Source organism: Otolemur garnettii, unplaced genomic scaffold, assembly GCF_000181295.1.
Source record: "Otolemur garnettii isolate 467f Iridium unplaced genomic scaffold, OtoGar3 scaffold00008, whole genome shotgun sequence".
NCBI lineage: Eukaryota > Metazoa > Chordata > Mammalia > Primates > Galagidae > Otolemur > Otolemur garnettii.
Window position 1 is genome coordinate 17,355,925 of NW_003852403.1, and position 19,777 is coordinate 17,375,701.

Genomic DNA, 19,777 nt, shown 5'->3' on the forward strand with positions numbered 1-19,777 from the left:
AGACCAAAGGCTAAGAACGGAAAGACAACCAATCCAAAAAATTTTTTTTCTTCATTAAAAGGCCCTGTGCACACCAAAGCGCGCCTAGAAAAGGTTGACACCTTCACGTGTCTTGGCAAACTGCAACCTGTGTTAGTTGGCGCTTCCCTCTTAGAGCAACGCCAAGCGGGGCACTGCGCAGGCGCCCGGCCGGTATGCCCAGGGAGGATTCTGGCGCCGGCGCGCGGGCCGGGAAGTGGGCGGGCTCGCGCGCGTGCTCGGCGGCTCACTTCCGGCCACCCCTCCCCCTCCCTCACGTAGCCACCTCCCCCTCTCCCTTCTCCTCCCCAGTCTCTCCCCCAACTCTCCCCACCCCTCGTACTCTCTGCCCGGCTCGCTTTCCGTCCTTCTCCTCCCGCTTCATCCGGGTCGTTGACGGCTGTCTCTGGACTGGACAGCGGTGGCTGCTGCTTTCCTCTGAGGAACCCGGTAAAGTTTCCCAGGGGCCGGGAGGGGAGCAGCGCAGCAGCGGTACAGACGCCGGAGGAGCCCTGGTGATCGCCGCCACTAGCTGAAGGAGGAGGGTCCCAGGAGCTGGAGACCTGCCTCCGCAGCCTTGCTGGCTTGCTGTCTGGGGAGGGGCCGCCCTCTGGCTATTCGGGCTTCCCTTGCTCTGAGGGGCCGGGTGAGTCGTTGCCCGGGTGGGCTCGGGGGCGTGCGACGGCGTTAGGGAGGGGGCAGCCCGGGCGGAGCGGATACAGGCCGGCCTGGCGCAGGCTGCTTTCCGAGCGCTCCCTGGGGGCGGTGGGACTGGAGGCGAGGCCGGGGTCGCGGCTTCCAGGCTTCGGGGCTGGAATGTCGCGCCTCCCTGAGGAAGAGCCTCCCTCGAGTCGAGGCCGCGGGGTGCCAAGCCTCGTCGGCCGGCCTCTGCGGCTGCTGCCAGCGGGCGGCTGCCGTAGTTGTCTGCTTGGCCGCGAGGTTGGGTGTGTGCACATGATTTTCTCTTCCCCGGACCCTGGAGCAGATCTGGGTGCATGCTTCGGGAAAGACGGGGCTAAACTGCTTCTCGTTCCCTACCTGTTGCTGGCGAGAGGACGCTTTCTGACTTTTTAAAGAAAAGGATGGTTAAACCTCGAGCGCGGAAATATTGGGTGTTTTCCTGTTACCTCCTATTAAAAAAAAAAATACAGGAAGACAATACAAAACCCTGGGGAACTGTGGAGTTCTGATGCCCCCAAAGAATGAAATCAGACTTCTGTTAATGGATGGGTTGTGGAATGGACACCTTGGGCACTTATTAGCCGGAACGTAGAAAAATCGGGTTTTGTAACTTAGCAGGTTCTGTGGTAAGGAATGTGAGTGATTACTACAAGAATAAGGCTGACTTCCTGTAATAGTTATTTAGTAACGCGATGTGATTAAAAATGTGTGTAGGTTTAGATGAGGTGGATTCTAGTTGTTATTTGTGTCTTTTTTACGAGCGAAGAAATAGTGTACTGGAAAGTTCTGCAGATTTCGCCATCAAACTACCAGTGCCCCAGCCCCCATTCCTATTGAAAGATCAGCAGTGCTGAGGTTATTTGCAATTTTTTTTCCATCTTCAAATAATTGTCTTAGAGGTATAGATATAGATTGCCCAGGGGAGATTTATTTTTAATCACGGTTACCACCCATAGTAGAAAATGCTGAATTTTGGGGAGACTGTTGATATTTAAACTGCATTTTTTTGTCATTATTATAATTACCCACATTGATTTAACTTTAAGATTAAATTAATGAGGTTGCAAAGTTAGTATTTTGATTTGTAAAATAGAGTCTTTGGGGTGATTGTTTTTAAGATTGTGGTTTGATAAGAGAATCCTAATTTTTCTCTCTGGCATGTTGTTTGAATAATTGGAAGAATCATTTAAATTGTAGGATATTTCTAAAAATGTCCATTATTGGTTTTATTTCTGTTACAGATAAGAACTTCAGTTTTCTGTTGATGTGGAGGTAGGTATTAGAAGGTTTAATTATGTTAGAATTTGAGGGAAACAGCAAGGTTATGTTTCTGCAGTTGGCTAAATTTTTCACTGTGTATGTTTGATCTTTTGGGCACAGAAAAGGTCTTATTTTCTTACTCTGACTAAAGTTATTTAAAGCAAAATGAGTAAAACTCTGATTAATTTCATCAAGGTACTTATTTTCATTAGTTTAGTTTGACACAAGGTGATGAAAAGTCAACGATGGTTAATATTTTAAATTTTGTAGAGAATCAAAGAGTGATGTGTTTTCTCAAACATTTCTGTATGATACATTTAAAAAGACATAAATGGCTGGTTTTTGAAACAGTGATACTATATCATAAAATTGGTGTTTACCATATAGTGAGTATTGTAGCCTAGCATTTGAAAGAGCAATTAATACATCATTTTTCTTTTGAAGTCATATTAACTTTTTCTTTTTCCTCAGAAATAGGGTACCTCCAACTTTCCAGTGTTTCAGAAGAAAATTTTTTATTGAAGCTGGAAGACCAAAATAATTACAAGCATGTTGTGCTGGGGAAATGCATCCTTTGGACAGCTAGGTTTGGGTGGAATTGATGAAGAAATTGTACTAGAGCCCAGAAAAAGTGACTTTTTCATAAATAAAAAGGTCCGAGATGTAGGATGTGGACTCAGACATACTGTATTTGTTCTGGATGATGGAACAGTGTACACATGTGGATGTAATGATCTAGGACAGCTAGGTCATGAAAAATCCAGAAAGAAGCCAGGTAAGTTGAAAATATTTTTATTTGCTCTTACTAGTAATTATATCCTTTAAGTTTTAAGTATCATAATTTCTTTACTCATAAGCGTCATATTCTTATCAAACTTCAAAAGCAAAATACAAGTTAAATATATTCTTTACATTTGTGTGCTTCTAAGAACTTTATTTAATGTACTTTATTTATTTTTTGGTTTGTTTGTTTTACTACTACAATTATAAATTCTTATGGTGTGGTGATGTAAAACAAAGAAAACCAGCCTGCGGCATATAGATCTTCTTTGGTGTGGAGAGTACAAAGGTAGAGCGTGTAGTATATAGGTCCTCTTTAATAAATTCTGTTCAGACAACTTGGATAGATTTTAAATGTATAATTTATTCCGTGTTTTTCATGTGTCTTTGACTGACTTGCCTAAAATATATTTTAATTCTTTTATTTATTCCTCTATCACAGTACTTTGTAATTTTATTTGGTTTAATTGAAAATATCTTTTAATTCCTTAATTTCCTGCTTTCATAGAGTGGCATTAGCTATTAGAGGTATTTTGATTTTGTAGTAGGCCCTACAAGCACATTTTAAAATAATTTGTAGGGTGATGAGAATTTTGAGCAATTTGATCACATTTCATGTTTTATTTTCCTGAATATGGTATTTTTAAATCAGATAATACCACATTTAGGAATATCATTGTTATGTGAGTTTTGTTTTTAATCATGATATATAAAAGTTACTAATTTAAGGTGGTAAATTCAGATGAGATTGTAACTATACTGACTCAACAGTTTCTTTTAACCTTAACAATAGTGGCGCTTAAGTATTTTCTATGGTAGTTAGTTTTCTTTATCAATGCATTCTTTAAGTGGTTTCTATTGTTAGTCTACTTTCAAGAGCTTAATATAGAAACAAAATATTCAGGCATTAAATTCAGACACGTTTCGTCTTTCATACCATTTCACCACTATGCCAAACCTTACTTTTCTAACTTGTGAATACTGTATAATTTTCATTCTTTCTGTACGGGTAGGGTCTTAATACCCTTTCTTTTGCCTTAATTTGTAATTTATTTTTATTGGATGAATGATAGTGACATTTATGACAGGAGGTTTAATTACTACAGAACTCAAGGTAAATGGCAGCTTTCTTGTACCCTGTCTTGCAGAAAATATTGTGTAGATTCTTCCTAGATTTTCATAATCTCAGGCATTAAGGTAGTCATATGGGTAGAAATGAGAGGTAAATTTACTCACATGCATTTGATTGTTATCTCTGTTTTAGAGACAGATGGACCTTTTAGTATTTTATTTTATTTTTTTTCCAGTTTTTGGCTGGGGCTGGGTTTGAACCCACCACCATGGGTATATGGGGGCGGTGCCCTACTCCTTTGAGCCATAGGCGCTGCTGGGTTTTTTTTTTTTTTTTGCTTGGCTTGGAATACTGCCTCTGGTTGAGGGCCCCCCAGGTCGAGATTTTTCATGGTATCTGGGCTACTGCTGCTCACTGTACTTAATGTGCAATAGAAATAACTGAATGTCTCTCTGTATTGTTCAGTAATTTTTGAAAGACTATAGGGCAAGTAGAGAATAAAAACCAGCACACAGGAATCGATAATATAGTTGCTAAAATTTATTAAGGTTTAAAAATTTTAAATTTCCTACTTGGCACAGTGGCTCATGTCTGTAATCCTAGCATTCTGGGAGGCCCAGGTAGGAGGATCCCTTGAGCTCAAGAGTTCAAGACCACTTCAGCAAGAGTGAGACCCTGTCTCTACTAAAAATAGAAAAATTAGGTGGCATTGTGGCAAGCAACTGTAATCTTTCCCAGTTACTAAGGAGGCTGAAGCAAGAGGATTGCTTGAGCTCAGAAGTTTGAGGTTGCTGTGAACTGGGCTGATGCCATGCCATTCTAGCCTGGGCAATAGAGTGAGACTCTTGTCTCAAAAAAAAAAAAAAAAAAAAAAAATTTTTTTTTTTCCAATGTCCAGGACAAAAGTAGACACCGTGTAGTAGTATAATGATTATAGTGCCTGCAACAGCTTCTAATTCTATAGGTGAGAGTTTAAGAAACTTTTTAACTGGAAGAATAGGTTTCTTTGTGGTCATGTTGACATTGTGGCGATTGCATTGTGACATCCATATCATCTTTTTGATTCATTCTGAAAACATTATTTGGTAATACAAAGTTGAGAGAGCGGATTTCCCTAACTTATGATGCCTCTTTAGGGTTGCCTCATTGTTGTCCAGGGTATATCACAGTCTATGGAAGAGAAAAATAAAATGTGTGAATTTTGTTTGACAAACTTAGAGCCTGGGTTGGGGGTTAAGGTGTACATAAATAAATGAAACAACTGCAGAGAATTGAAATTCAATATGATGTGCTTTTGAACTTAGCGAATTTAAATGATAGAAAATGTCATTGTGGGAAAGAATTAAAATTTCTGGCAGAGAATGAATGCTTAAATTTAATTCTATTGGTCCTTACATAAATAGCCAGAAAATAAGTCAAGAGCTAGAATTGTTTAGTTTTATAGAAGGTGGGGGGGTGTCTTTATCCTGAGACATTCTTTTTATTATCAGAAGTCCTGGTTCAATGGTAGATTGATGTGAACCTAGGTTTCAGAGGTTTGAGAAACAAGTTCAAAGAAAGGAAAGGTAGTTGCTCAGAAAGGGAGTTAATCTTTTAACTTCAGTCTTGACTTAATGTTCTAGAGTGGTAAATTATTACTGTTTGGAATAATACCTTAGTGATTTATGCCCCTTCCCCACCCCTTTTTAAAATCTGAGAGTGTGTTGACTGGATTAGAAGACATGGACTTGTGTTGGATCTTATTTAATTGATTTAAAGTCTTCTGGTAGGCTTGGTGCCTGTGGCTCAAGCAGCTAAGGCGCCAGCCACATACACCTGAGCTGGCAGGTTTGAATCCAGCGGGGCCTGCCAAACAACAATGATGGCTGCAACCAAAAACTAGCCAGGCATTGTGGCGGGCGCCTGTAGTCCCAGCTTCTTGGGAGGCAGAGACTCACTTGAGCCCAGAAGTTGGAGGTTGCTGTGAGCTGTGATGCCACGGCACTCTATCCAGGGTGACAACTTGAGGCTCTGTCTAAAAAAAAAAAAAAAAAGGTCTTCTGGTAATTGAGAAAGTTGGCTGTGTTTCTGTTCATGTAATGAACATAGTTCACTTCATCAGATCTTTCAAGATGTGTTAGAAAGAAAACAGGCAGAAAGGAGGGAACTAAGAATTGTTTCTTTACATAAATTGGCATTATAAACAGAATAAAGAATATTCTGTAACTAATAAGTGATTAAAGATGGATTTTCATTGAATCTGTAAAAATAAAGAAAAAAATTAAAACATAAAGAATGAAAGACAAAGAGGTAGTCTCATTAAGGATGAGTTATTTTTGAGAGTGTAGTAAATAGATTTAACCTTATTGAAAGAGGATTTCTATGCTGGATGTTTTAGAAACTACAAAGAAAGGTTTGGTTTCCATTTTCATAGCAAGAGTACAGATTGTGTTCGTGTTTATCTCTGTTCTCTTGTGTATGTATGCCCTTTGCTGTCACTACAGCTCTTTTTGAATTATTGCCAGAAAAATGAATGGCTGATTTCTAATTTTTTTAATATACATTTTAAACTAGTGTCTCAATTTCTTAACTTATGTCCAATAAGTAAATAATATTTAATCTTCAGTATGCTAGATCAGACCATTTAAGTGAATTTTAAATGAGTTTTATTTTTATAGCTTTCTAATTCACTTCTAAAGATTTTAAGATAACCTATGGGATATATACTTTTCTTAAAAAGATCCTTTACTCACTGTATTTGTCATCATAGGTATGATTTGGTGACTATAGTCCTAAGTACCTATATGTTTTGCACTTCTGTTTCCATTTGTTTCACGTTAGAAACAGTACTAAACTGTTTTATGATCATAATTTGTAAATAATGTATAGTTCTGTTAAAAAGGGCTGCTAAGTAGCTTTTTGTGGTTTACAAAATTCTTTTAAATGGAGTTTCTCATTTAATCCTCATAACAGAATCTTTTATGATAGCTAGGGCAAGTGTTACTATCTCTATTTTCACAGATGAAGAAACTGAAGTTAAAAGAGATTTAAGAGACTAACGGGTTCACTGGATTAGCAAATGTTAATTAAGAGACCACTCTAAATCTTGTGGTTTTTCTCTTTGTTCCACAAAGCTTTTTCCCTTGCCATATTTATAAGGTAGAAGAATATTTGTTCATCTAGGACAGCAGTTCTCAACCTGTGGGTAGTGACCCCTTTGTAAGAATGAAAATATATTGTGGCGTTAGGAAGGTTGAGAACCACTGACCTAAGAGGAAACTAATTTCCATCAGTATTTTAATGTAATTTTAAGGGTTAAAAATTATGATTTTATAACTATGGTTATATAAGACACCATGTTTAGCATTCCTCTCCCTTATGCATAAACTTAAAGAAAAGTCATTTTTAAGAACTGTGTAAGAAGATTGAGAGTTTTATTTTCAAGATCTAATATTGTACCAACACAAACTTGATTAACAGTAATAGGGTAAAAATTTTAATAGTATGATAAAATTTATTATGGTTTATATTTAACTCTTTCATAGAAAATATAAAGATGATAAGCATTGATTCTATGTTTCCCATATCCCAAAATAGTAATTTCTACTGTTGGGTCGTTCCAATAAAAGCATTTTGGTCACATTGCTGTATTTACTTACTTGCCTTTTCTTGCTTCATAATTTTCTGACCTGTTCTCTCTGTTCATAAAACATAAATTTATAAAGGAAGTACTCTGTAAAATATAGTTGTAATTTAAAAAGTAATAAAAGAAAACAAATGTATGTCTATAGGATATAAAGTTATTCACTTAAGAGTGGATTAAAAATAAAAATACCAATTGTCCCACATATTTCTTATTGCACCAAAGCGTATAAAACCAAAGCAACTCAGTATGTTTTATAACTCCTAATTTTCACAATACCTTCTAAGGAAAAGAAAGATATGGATGATATGAAGATTTGAGAGAAGTAATTACTTGGGTCAGGAATGGAGGCTTGCATTGGACACTTTACTTTGAGAAAGGTTAGTGCCCAAGAATCAGTGTCAAGGGTAGGGAAGAAAAATCATAATGCAAACAGATGACTACTGTTAGAGAGATGTATAATAATACTTTACTTTGTGTAGGACCCTACATCTGAGGAATTTCAAGAGCATTACACAATAACTCATGGTTCCTTTCAAAATGCTTGTGACACAATTTGCAAGAATTATCTTCATCTTAGGGGATAAATTTTCGGAGAAATGGCAGCACAAGTTGGTAAGTAACTTGTCAAAATAGCAGGTGACTGGTGAGCAGCTAAAAATTGAATCTGAAAGTTTACCAGTCTCCTACCTTATTCACTAAATTGTGCTTATGTTTAGAATTATTTACAGTGCTATCTTCTGTTTGAGGCAGATCAAAGCTAATTCATAGATTATTTCCTGGCCATTCTGTTTGATGGCCTGTTGAAATCATTATTTAACAAGATGTTTATAATGTGATACCACTTTGGTTACTTATCCCCTTTGTGGTATGAAAAATATTTAAACAAACAAAAACTTAACGTGGTCACCTAGTCTTTTATCTTTTTTCTGTTATATGTCATATATATCTTTTTTTGTCTTAACTGCTGTGTGGCACTGCAGTCCTAAATCCATCCTAACTGCCCTGTAGGGTTGATTTGGTGGCTAATCTTGAAACTGGGAGTAATTAGTTACATTGTACAAGTCTGCCATGTAGATACCCGCACACTATCCCTAGGATGCAGTGGTTTTGTGAATGCTTTATAAAACTTTTCACCCACACAGAAAACAATAGTTGTAAGTAGATGCCTAACCTGAGCAGTCTTAACAAAGGAAAGCTTCTCTAAAGGATTTGGAACCAGTGATTTTTCTCTTTGGTATTGTAATGTTTTTACATGATTGGAAGTGAGCCACGTCTTTTCCTTAAAAGATTAGGAGTATGGTAGATTTTAGTGCCACAATTTGGGCTATAGTCCTATTATATAGATGGCAGTCCAAGTGATATAGTTTTCATCATCTCCTTCTTAAGGATTCTTAGGGTTCCCTGTCTCCAATATGTCATAGAGATGTAGCGCTATTGTTGCTGCTCATTTCTCATAAATTTCATGTATTTTTTAAATTGCCTTAAAGAAACACATGAAAGTCACTTATGTTTTCCAATGTAGTAAAGTACTTGGGATACATATTAAAGACAACCTAAAAGAGGAGATATGCTCAAGTGCTGTTAACAAGCGTTTATTTGAACTAGGATTGTATTAACTGAGTAGAAAAATGGGTAGCCTTAATGAGGAAACCATATTAATGAGCCCATAGCTTATCTGCTTCCTTGGGTTTTTTTTTTTTATCTTGATAGAATTAAAAAGGCAATAATTGCTGGAAACAGTGGCATATATCTGTAGTCTCAACTGCTTAGGAGGATGAAGTGGAAGGATCACTTAAGGTCAGGAGTTTGAGACTAGTGTGCAATAATAGTACCTGTAAATGCCCATTGTATTCCTACCTGGGCAACATTGCAAGACCCTCTCCTTCTTAGAAAGGCAATAATTATTTTTGAATCTTAACAAATCGTGATAGTTATCTGATATGTAAGAAAAACCTATGCTGTGTATAATTATACAAAAACTCACTGGAGTTATTTATTTTTTTTTAAGAGTTATTATTTTTGTTAAAAGAGAAGTTTCTTGAATTTGGTGGCTCATTCTTTTTTTTTTTTTTTTTGAGACAGAGCCTCAAGCTATCCCCCTGGGTAGAGTGCTGTGGCTTCACAGCTCACAGCAACCTCCAACTCCTGGGCTCAAGCGAGTCTCCTGTCTCATCTTCCCAAGTAGCTGGGATCACAGGTGCCTGCCACAACGCCGGCTATTTTTTGGTTGCAGCCGTCATTGTTTGGCAGGTCCGGGCTGGATTCGAACCCACTACCTTAGGTGTATGTGGCTGACACCTTAGCCACTTGAGCCACAGGCGCTGAGCCTGGTGGCTGATTCTTTAAACGAGAATACCTTATTTACTTAGACTTACTCTTGGTTTCATTTTGAGCATGACAGAATTTTAACTTGACCTTTCTTTTCTTTCTTTCTTTCTTTTTTGGCTGGGGCCAGACTTGAACTTGCCACGCTTGGCATATGGGGCCGGCACCCTACTGACTGAGCCACAGGCGCCACCCAACTTCACCTTTCTTGACCATAAAAACATTCTGGAACCTTTTTGTAATTTTATTTTTCACAAGTTATTTGAAAATATCTTAGTAACTTTCTTGTTAGTATCCAAATTTAGCCTCATTCCATTCATTTGCTGGGTGTCATACTATTCTGAAATAATATATTTTTAGATTTCTAATTATAAAAATATTACAAACTCTTGGCAACACCTGTGGCTCAGTGAGTAGGGTGCTGGCCCCATATATTGAGGGTGGTGGGTTTGAACCTGGCCCCGGACAAACTGCAACAACAACAACAACAAAAAGTAAAAAAAAATATTATGAACTCTTAAACTTGGAATATAGGAAAGTAAAAATCAACTATAATGCCATAATGCATAGAAAAATACGGTTGTTATTTGGGAACTTTTGTATACTCATACGTGTTTCTGATTATAGATTTGGGTGTATGTTCTCATACACGTATCTCAATTCTTTTTTTCAGTAATAAATAATTAAAAATTAAATTTAAATTAAATTTAGTAAATATTTTCCCTTGTTTAAAATACTGTTTAGAGATATTAATGATAATTTAACATTTCATCATTTAGATATCCCAAAATTTATTTGTATTCTATTTTGTGGAATTTATTTCTGGAGTCTTATTAAAAGTAATACTTCCATGAGGGTACCAAAAAATTTATACACATTTTAAGAAAGGAAAAACTGTATTAAAATTGTAACACTTGGCTCAGTGCCCATAGCTCACTGAGTAGGACGCTGGCCACAAACCCTAGGCTGGTAGGTTTGAGCCCGGCCTAGTCCTGCTAAGCAACAATGACAACTGCAACCAAAAAACAGCCGGGCATTGTGGTGGGTGCCTGTAGTCCCAACTGTTTGGGAGCTGAGGCAAGAGAATCGCTTAAGCCCAAGAGTCTGAGGTTGCTGTGAGCTATGATGCCATAGCACTCTACTCAGGGCAACAGCTTGAGACTCTGTCTCCAAAAAAAAAAAAAATTGTAATACTTAATATATACCAATAATGAAAGATTAATACAAGTCATATTTGACTTTTGCAATTACAAGACGTGCTCACATTATATGTTTTGTACATAATACAATTTTATAATACAGGTAACATTTCTTGTACTGTGTATACATTTTTTGCTGCCATCTGTATGCAGGGTGTCCATAAAGTTCATGTGCAATTTGTACATGAACTTTATGGACATTATGGACATCCTGTATATTAATTTATTCTATTTGCATCTCTATTTCTTTAGGAAAAAGGAACATCTTTAGCAAGTCTAGAAAGTGATAACTGTATTTTTAAAATTTTAAGCACAGTTGTGTCTCATTTTACAAAGTTGATATAAGAAGATATTTGCAAAGGAAAGTTAGTATTCCTTTGACAAGCGTTTGAGTATAATGTGATGAATATCATTTAAAGAGCTATTAGGGAGGACAAAACAAACACAAATAATAGAAATGCACAAAAAATGTGCTAAGTGTTATAGGATGCATAAACAGGAGTGCTGTGTAGAGATGGTGTAACCGTTTAGGATGGCGTGAATTGTAGGTGAGTTTTTGTAGGAGAGATAGTACATGAACTGGAAGGGTATATTGTGTTTTAGAGTAAAGAATGAAGAGTGCTTTATACCTAAATCAGCACCAATACCAGTAGACAGGTGTAAGGCCTAATTCCTTTTAACTGAAATATCTGGGAATAGTGAGTAGGAAGGTTAGAAAGGTAAAATTGAGGTCAGATTATAGAAGTAATCAAATTAAGGATCTTCTTTTAAAATTAAAAAAAAATTTTTTTTTGAGACAGAGCCTCAAGCTGTCCCCTTGGGTAGAGTGCTGTGGCATCTCAGCTCACAGCAATCTTCAACTTCTGGGCTCAAGTGAGTCTCCTGCCTCAGCCTCCCAAGTAGCTGGGACCACAGGCACCCGCCACAATGCCCAGCTAGTTTTTTTTAGTTGCAGCCATCATTGTTGTTGGGCGGATCCGGGCTGGATTTGAACCCGCCACCTTAGGTGTATGTGGCTGATGCCTTAGCCACTTGAGCCACAGGCGCTGAGCCCAAATTAAGGATCTTGAGTATAATTTGGTGCATGTTCATTAGTAGTTAATAATGGGCATTATCATGGGTTTATAAAGGAAAGATTGGAGGGGAGAGGATTTGGAAGTAAAGAAATTAGATAGGCTGTGATGATAATCCTTTAAAATAAGAAAGGAGCAGATAGATGAAAAAGAGATTTAGGGAGACAGAATGGGCAGGCTTTGGTAACCAAGCGGAAATAAATCCTGAGGTAAAGGGAAGACCCAGATATGATCCTACGTGGATCGTTAATAGAAATATGGAATCCAGAAAAAGGAGAAATGTTAACCACTTTGTTTTAGGAGGAAAGATAAAAGATTCTGGTCAAATGAGTTTTGTTGGAAACTTGGTAACAATATTCAATGAATAGTAAGAAATTTAATTTCTAAAAGTGGGGAGAAAGATCAGGGCTAAAAACATGAAATGCTTTATTTCTAATTTTGTTTTATCTTCAATTCAGAATAGGCTATGTTCCAATTGTAAGTTTCTCCCTTGTTCTAACCTATCAAATAATTAAAAATTGATAATTTTGTGCTTTTAGGAGACTGTTTAAAGTACGTTGCAACCTAATACTTTTGTAAATTTTTTTTCTTTTTTTTTTTGAGACAGAGTCTCACTATGTTCCCCTCGCTAGAGTGCTGTGGTGTCATGGCTGACAGCAACCTCAAACCCTAGGGCTTAAGCAATTCTCTTGCCTCAGCCTCCCGAGTAGCTGGGACTACAGGCGCCTGCCACCAACGCCTGGCTATTTTTTTTGTTGCAGGTGTTTAGCTGGCCTGGCCTGGGTTCAAACCCGCCATCTTTGGTGTATGTGGCTGGTGCCGAGCCAATACCTTTGTAAATTTAAGGTAATCTAAATGGTTGCCAACTCTACTTCATGTTTTATAAATTTGAATTTTTAGATACAAATAAAATGAAAGTGTGTATTTGCCAGGTACCCTCTGATAGCCTACGTATTTGAATTTTATTACTAGGTTCATTTGCTTTTACTCATTTAGTTGACACCTGTCTGTTAATTATCTGCCAGGTCTTACTGGAAACAAAGCTTTTGAAGTCATAAGATGCAGTGACATAGCTGCAAGTAGGTTTTGATTCTGCTAGCACCTGAAGTAATTCTAACTATAAATTGGATGTGTGTGTTGGCAATGTAGGCAAGAGCTTTTGAGAAATATGCCCTCTGAGATGTGGGAAATAGGAGTTGGGAAGGAACAGGATATGCCTGAAAGAGGCTCTGAGGAGAATCAGGAGCCTCTGAAAGTAATTGAAAGAGAGGTTAGATACATTATAAGTTAGTAGAAGAAATTTGTGGGTTTTTTTTTCGTTTTAGATGATATGACAAGGGTAAAGTAGAACTTAGGTTGTTTCTCATAATTGATCACAAGTATTTAATCAACCAGCACAATTGATTTTGATCAGCATAATTTCTGATCCAGGCATTGCTCCGCTATAGATTTCATACTGAGGATCTCTAATACAAATGAACCTCAGGAACCTCATGAACCTACCTTTATCTTCTGAAGCAATGTTTTTCAACCTTTTTTCTTTCACAGCACACTTCCTATAGTTACATTTCTGTGGCATGCTTAAATTATGTTGATCAAAAAAAAGAGTGGAAAAAAGCACACATGTACTTTTCTTTTGAAAATAATTAATGAACTTTAAAAATTTTCACGACACACCTAAGATCATGTCACAGCACGTGCTGGGGCATATGGGTTGAAAAAATCACTGCTCTGAAGAGTAACTACATAAAAAGCCTGACTGATTGAAATAAAAACTCTGTCTCACGAACATAGATCTATTTATATACTCAACTGGTGAGTGCATTAACCCTCTTCAGCTGGGAATAGGGGAAAAGGGAACATATAGAAGTAGGTATGGTAATGTATAGAGAGAAGAAACATAAACCATATGCCCTGTAATTGGAGAAACATTTATTTTTTAAAAATCTCCTTCTAAACAGAGAGAAACTTAATAATGAAATATTTAGAATATGTTATTCATGTACCACATGCTGATATTCAAAAATAATACTAGTAGGGTGGTACCTGTGGCTCAAGGAGTAAGGCGCTGGCCCCGGAGGTGGTGGGTTCAAACCCAGCCCTGGCCAAAAACTGCAAAAAAAAAAAAAAAAAAAAAAAAAAAAACTAATAATAATACTAGTAAATCTCCATATGTGTCAGACATTATCCAAAAATCTTAAAATATCCTGAAAAGTAAGTTTTAATGAGGAAAGTGAGATTTCAAGGGGTTAAATAACTCCCAAAGTCACTATGAAAACTTAGTGAAAACAAGAGCCAATTAGAAGAAAAAGGGAAGAAAAGCCATCATTTATAATAGCAAGAAAAAGATAAAATAGCCTAGGAATAAACTAGTAAGAAATGTGTAAGACTTAGATGGTGATGACTTGAGGTCATTACTATGAGACACAAAATCCTTGAATAAGTAGAAACCACATTTGTGGGTAGGGACACTCAACTACATCAACCTGTCAGTTACCTCTAAATGAATTTGTAAATTTCATATGACTTTAATAAAAACAGCAAGTTGTTTTTGGGTCCTAAGACAAATAGAATACTCTAAAATTCAAGAACAGTGACATGTTAAATATTGATATATTTTAATTTTAAAGTCTTGATAGTTAAACCACCTCACAAATAGACATTAAGCCATTATAACAATATTAAGCTGAGACATAGACCCAAATCATTTTAAATCAATGGGGGGAAAGATTGAAGTGCTGACTGTTTAATAAATGGTTTTGGGATAAGTGAGAGCATCACCTAGATGCTAGAGAATAAAAATGTTGGATTCATGCCTTAGTGTATATTTGGGTAAGTTCTAAATGAATTAAATATTTGAATGTAAAGACTAATGATAAAAGTATTTGAAGAAACACAAATTTGTTTATTATTTTGGAGTTATGAAAGCCTTTTAAAAAAAATTTGAAATGTCATTCCCAAGTACAGTATATGACTTTCAAAGGAAGGCTTTTTGACTAAAATGTGAACAGGTGTAGAAGAAAAGATAAACTATGTGAAAGTAAAAATAGTTTTGCTAGGGAGGAATCACTGTAAACAAAGTTAAAAAGACATGGGAAAATATTTATGACTCGTAATCAAAGCACTAACCTCCCAAATATAAAGCACTCCCAGAAATTGATTAGGTGAACAATCCAGTAGCAAAATGGGCAAAGGATATGAACAGGCTGTTGATAGAAAAGGAAATACAAATGGTTCTTAAAGATGAATATTGTTCAACCTCCTTCATACTAAGAGAAATGAAAAAACAGCATACTAAGGGTACCATTTTCACGTGTCAGGTTAATAAAAATATTTTTGATGAGCTTGGCAGTAAAAATATACTCATAAGTTGTTTGTATTAGTGTAAATTCAAAAAACCCTACAGAGGGGTTTGCCACATATCAGAATTATATACGCACATTACTCTTTATGCAAGAAATCCTATTTTCAGAAAACAGTTGTTTGCACATGTACAAAGTGACACATACTGCAACATTGCTTATAATGGCAAAACACTAGAAACAACCTTAATGCTTGTCTTTTGGGAGCTGATAAAATAAATATGGTCTCTCCAGTCAAGTAATATATGTAGTTGTGAAAAGAATGTAGTTTTTTGTGTGTCCTAATGTGGAAAGATCTCTAATATGCCTTAAGAGCAAAGTGTAGAACATTGGACAGAGTTGTATTCTGGCTTTCAAAAAAAAAAAAAAAAAGGAAAAATACATAATTGTATTTGATTATAGATACATAAAAAAAGAACACTGGAAGAATACATGCAATTAATGTAGTTGGTTACTCCTGGTGCAGACATGCGACAGAGTGGTGATAACTAGGTTGGTGGAGTTTTTAACCAATGTAAACAATGTTACTCATTCAAAAAAATTTTTTTTAAGGATAGGCTCTAAAATTTGAATGCCTAGATACAAATCCATACTTAGGGGTCAGCACCTGTAGCTCAGCAGCTAGGGTGCCAGCCACATATATCTGGACTGGCAGGTTCAAACCCAGTCTGTGCCTGCCAAACAACAATGACAACTACAACAAAAAAATAGCCGGGCATTGTGGCAGGTGCCTGTAGTCCCAGCTACTTGTGAAGCTGAGGCAAGAAAATCGCTTAAGCCTGAAGAGTTGAAGGTTGCTATGAGCTGTGACACCACGGTCCTCAAACAAAAAAACTAAATCCTTACTTGGTTGCTTCTTAGATGTGTTAAATCTTGGTTGTATTGCTTAGCCTTTTTGCGCTTAAGTGTCTCGTCTATAAAATTAGGATAATCATGCTGAATTCCTAGAGTGGTTGTAGGATTAAGTGAGATAAAATGCGTAGTGCAAAGGACAATGCCTAGCATGTGGTATTCACTAAATGTTTGCTTAAAAAAAAATATTAGAATGGAAATTTAAATTTAGGTCTGCTTTACAGTAAGGTGGATTTTGAACTGTTGCCATATTTGCCTAATACCGGTTACATTGTCCTATGTGGAACTACCATTGCCACCAGGTAGACAGTATAGATTTTTTCATTTACAGCTGAAGTTCATGCATTTATTCATCAAACAAGTATTTTTCTACTATGTCCTTGACATTGTGCTATGTACACATGAAAGTACTTCTTTATGTTTATTCTTCAGTTGCTTGTGGGCACTCTTTCAAAGATTAATGCCAAAATTAAAAAAAATTTGTGGTGCTTGAATGCTGTATTGGAGCCATATATAAAATGGATTGGATGCTTTTACCCTCAGACTTCAAAGATGTAATGATACCAAAAAATAGAATTAAACATGCCTTTTTTTTTTTTTTCCATGAGAAGCATATTAATAATGGATGTTAGATGGGTCATTGATTTCTAAAAGGTTATAGGTTATAGTTTGTGTACTACTGATATTTTGAGAAATGTGGACACGTGAATAAATACTACTAATATGCTTTTAAACTCTGCCCTATCCCTGCCAAAAAGAGCTGACCTTAAAATTTAAATAAATGTGTTTGATTATACGTTTCTTTTCTTATTTTATGTTTACAGTTTTCATACCAATCTGACTAAATTTTTGGCTTAGTATATATAGAATGTTATTAATAAATCTACTGTTGATATGATACTTAACTATGAGAAATTTATACATTAATAAAATCAAGAAGGACAAACGTCTGAAATTGTAAAACCAGTAAATTGTGGAGAACAATAAAAGAACATTTAAAATGGAAGCTACTGTAATATGTAAGTTAGCTATTTCTATCCATCTCTCCGAAAACAAAGTGCAAAAACTCATCTTCATTTGATAATTCTTGAATTCACGTATAATCAAACCTTAGATGGACTTCAGGATCTTCTTTCTTGCTGGTAATAACAACATTGACTCAGTTGCTACATTGTATTGTTTTTCTCAGTAACTTCCGTTTTTTCACTTCCTCTGCAAATAGCTGTGTGACCTTGAGGTAGTTACTTTAAACTCTTGGGCCTTTAAGTTTCCTATCTCAAATCTAAAATGCTTTGTTTTCATTTTATTTAGAACACTACAGGTCTGAGAACTGAGACAATAACTTTCTAACTGACCTTCCTGCTCCAGTTCAGCCTTCTTATTAATTAATTCAAGGCTAATCTTTCAAAGATAAATTTCTAATTTCTGTTTCTTGAAATTTGCCCAGCTAAAGTCACATCTCCTTCATTTTTCCCTGGTCACTCTTGTTAAGAACTCAATGTATACATTTTGCGTACTGCCAACCACAGTTAATGACATTTAATAAATCACACTGCTGTCTTCTTGTTAGAATTATCTTCCCTACCATGTTAGCTCCTGGGGAGTGGAAACCTTGTCTTACACATCTTTTGTTAAAGCTGTCATGAAACACTAGGGTGCACTTAGAAGGAACTTAGGGTGGAGTTGGGGTTGTTGAATGAGCACATGATCAATGTATTGTATTAGTTGTGCCTTAGAAAGGGAAGAAGGTAATAGATGTTTGTTTTAATGAGCTTGATGGCATCAGCTATTTTATAACCAAAATTTGAAACTTTTACAAATATATTTTGAGGGTTCATTCATTCTTGTCTTCTTTTTTTTTTTTTTGTGAGACAGAGTCTCAAGTTGTCCCCCTGGGTAGAGAGCTGTGGCGTCATAGCTCACAGCAACCTCCAACTCTTGGGCTCAAGCAATCCTCTTGCCCCATTTTTCTGTTTTTTAGTAGAGATAGGGGTCTTACTTTTGCTTAGGTTGGTCTTGAACTCCTGAGCTCAAGCAATTCACCTGCCCTGGCCTCCCAAAGTGCTAGGATTACAGGCATGAGCCACTGTTCCTGGCTCATTCTTGTCTTAAAAAGAAATTAAACTAAAGCGACTATATGATTGATAATTGTGTTATGTTGGAGTCTTTTCATAGCAGTTTATTTCAGCAGTTCCTAGACATCAAGAAAGTACTTTCTTGCTTGAACTATTTATATAAGTATAAGGATATTTTGAAAATACATCACACTATTAAAACATAACCATGTTTATTTGAGTATTAACAGAAAGACAAAAGTTCAATAAATAGGGAAATGTTTATAATTTAGTGTCTTTGTCTGTGAAGTAGGGATGATGGTACACCTGCCTCATGGTGTTCTGAGGATTAAATGAGATTAAATAAAGTGCTTAGCACAGTGCCAGACACATAATAAGCTCTTTTTATATGTTAGTGTGCCTTTATATAAATAGAATGCATAAAAGGGGTATGAACTTGGGTATATAGCCATTATAAGAATTTTTTAGTCTAGTTAGTTGTATCTTCATATAAACATTGTTTTGTTAACTATTGACTAAAACATGGAAGTTACTAACTTTAGATTTTATCAGGGAACCTATTAAAATACTTTTCTTGGATGTGGCTTGTATTATTCGAAATTCTTTTTTTTTAAATTGAATCATAGCTGTGTACATTAATACTTTCATGGGGTACAGTGTGCTGTTTTTATATACAATTTGAAATATTTTCATCAATCTGATTAACATAGCCTTCATGTCATTTTCGTAGTTATTGTGTTAAAACATTTATATTCTTCATTTAGAAAGATTCACATGTAACCTTATAAGATGAACCATAGGTGTAATCCCATCAATCACCGTCCCTCCATCCATCCTCCCCCCTCCCCTCCCCTCCCTCTCCCTCTCCCCTTTCCCTATATTCTTGGGCTATAATTGGGTTATAGCTTTCCTATGAAAACTATAAATTCAGTAGGGCTGAATACATTGGATACTTTTTCTTCCATTCTTGATATACTTTGCTAAGAAAAATATGTTCCAGCTCCATCCTTGTAAACATGAAGGAGGTAAAGTCTCCATCCTTATTTAGGGCTGCATAGTATTCCATGGTGTTCATATATATTCCAAATTCTTATTGATAATTATTGTTGATAATTTTAGAGTATAAAAATTTCTGTTGAATTTGTTGATATTTTAGTATTGTTTCTTAAATTCTGAATTTGTTTTATAGTTTATGGTGATTATTATATGTATAATATTAGAGATGCTTTTGAAAGTGTCAATGGGCTCGGCGCCTGTAACTCGAGTGACTAAGGTGCCAGCCACATATACCTAAGGTGGTGGGTTCGAATTCAGCCCGGCCTGCCGAACAACAATGACAGCTGCAACCAAAAAATGGCCGGGCATTGTGGCAAGTGCCTGTGGTCCCAGCTACTTGGGAGGCTGAGGCAGGAGACTCGCTTGAGCCCAGGAGTTGGAGGTTGCTGTGAGCTGTGA

The 19,777-nt window shown here is 36.4% G+C and overlaps 1 protein-coding gene across 8 annotated transcripts in view; it reads left to right on the forward strand.

Moving 5' to 3' along the window:
- The first annotated feature begins 267 nt into the window (after positions 1 to 267).
- The window catches only part of HERC4 (HECT and RLD domain containing E3 ubiquitin protein ligase 4), a 153,577-nt gene continuing 134,067 nt past the window's right edge, over positions 268 to 19,777 (forward strand). For 3 of the 8 annotated variants that reach the window (XM_023509507.1, XM_012801419.2, XM_023509509.1), the window contains exons 1-3: positions 268 to 468; positions 1,941 to 1,971; positions 2,431 to 2,734. In XM_023509507.1, the coding sequence (XP_023365275.1) occupies positions 2,509 to 2,734 (226 nt within the window). In that variant the 5' untranslated portion in view covers positions 268 to 468; positions 1,941 to 1,971; positions 2,431 to 2,508. Of the gene's footprint in view, positions 665 to 1,940; positions 1,972 to 2,430; positions 2,735 to 7,720; positions 7,814 to 7,915; positions 8,049 to 19,777 lie in introns of those variants that run through there. The other 5 variants (XM_023509508.1, XM_023509510.1, XM_023509511.1 and 2 more) reach the window with 4 other exon arrangements.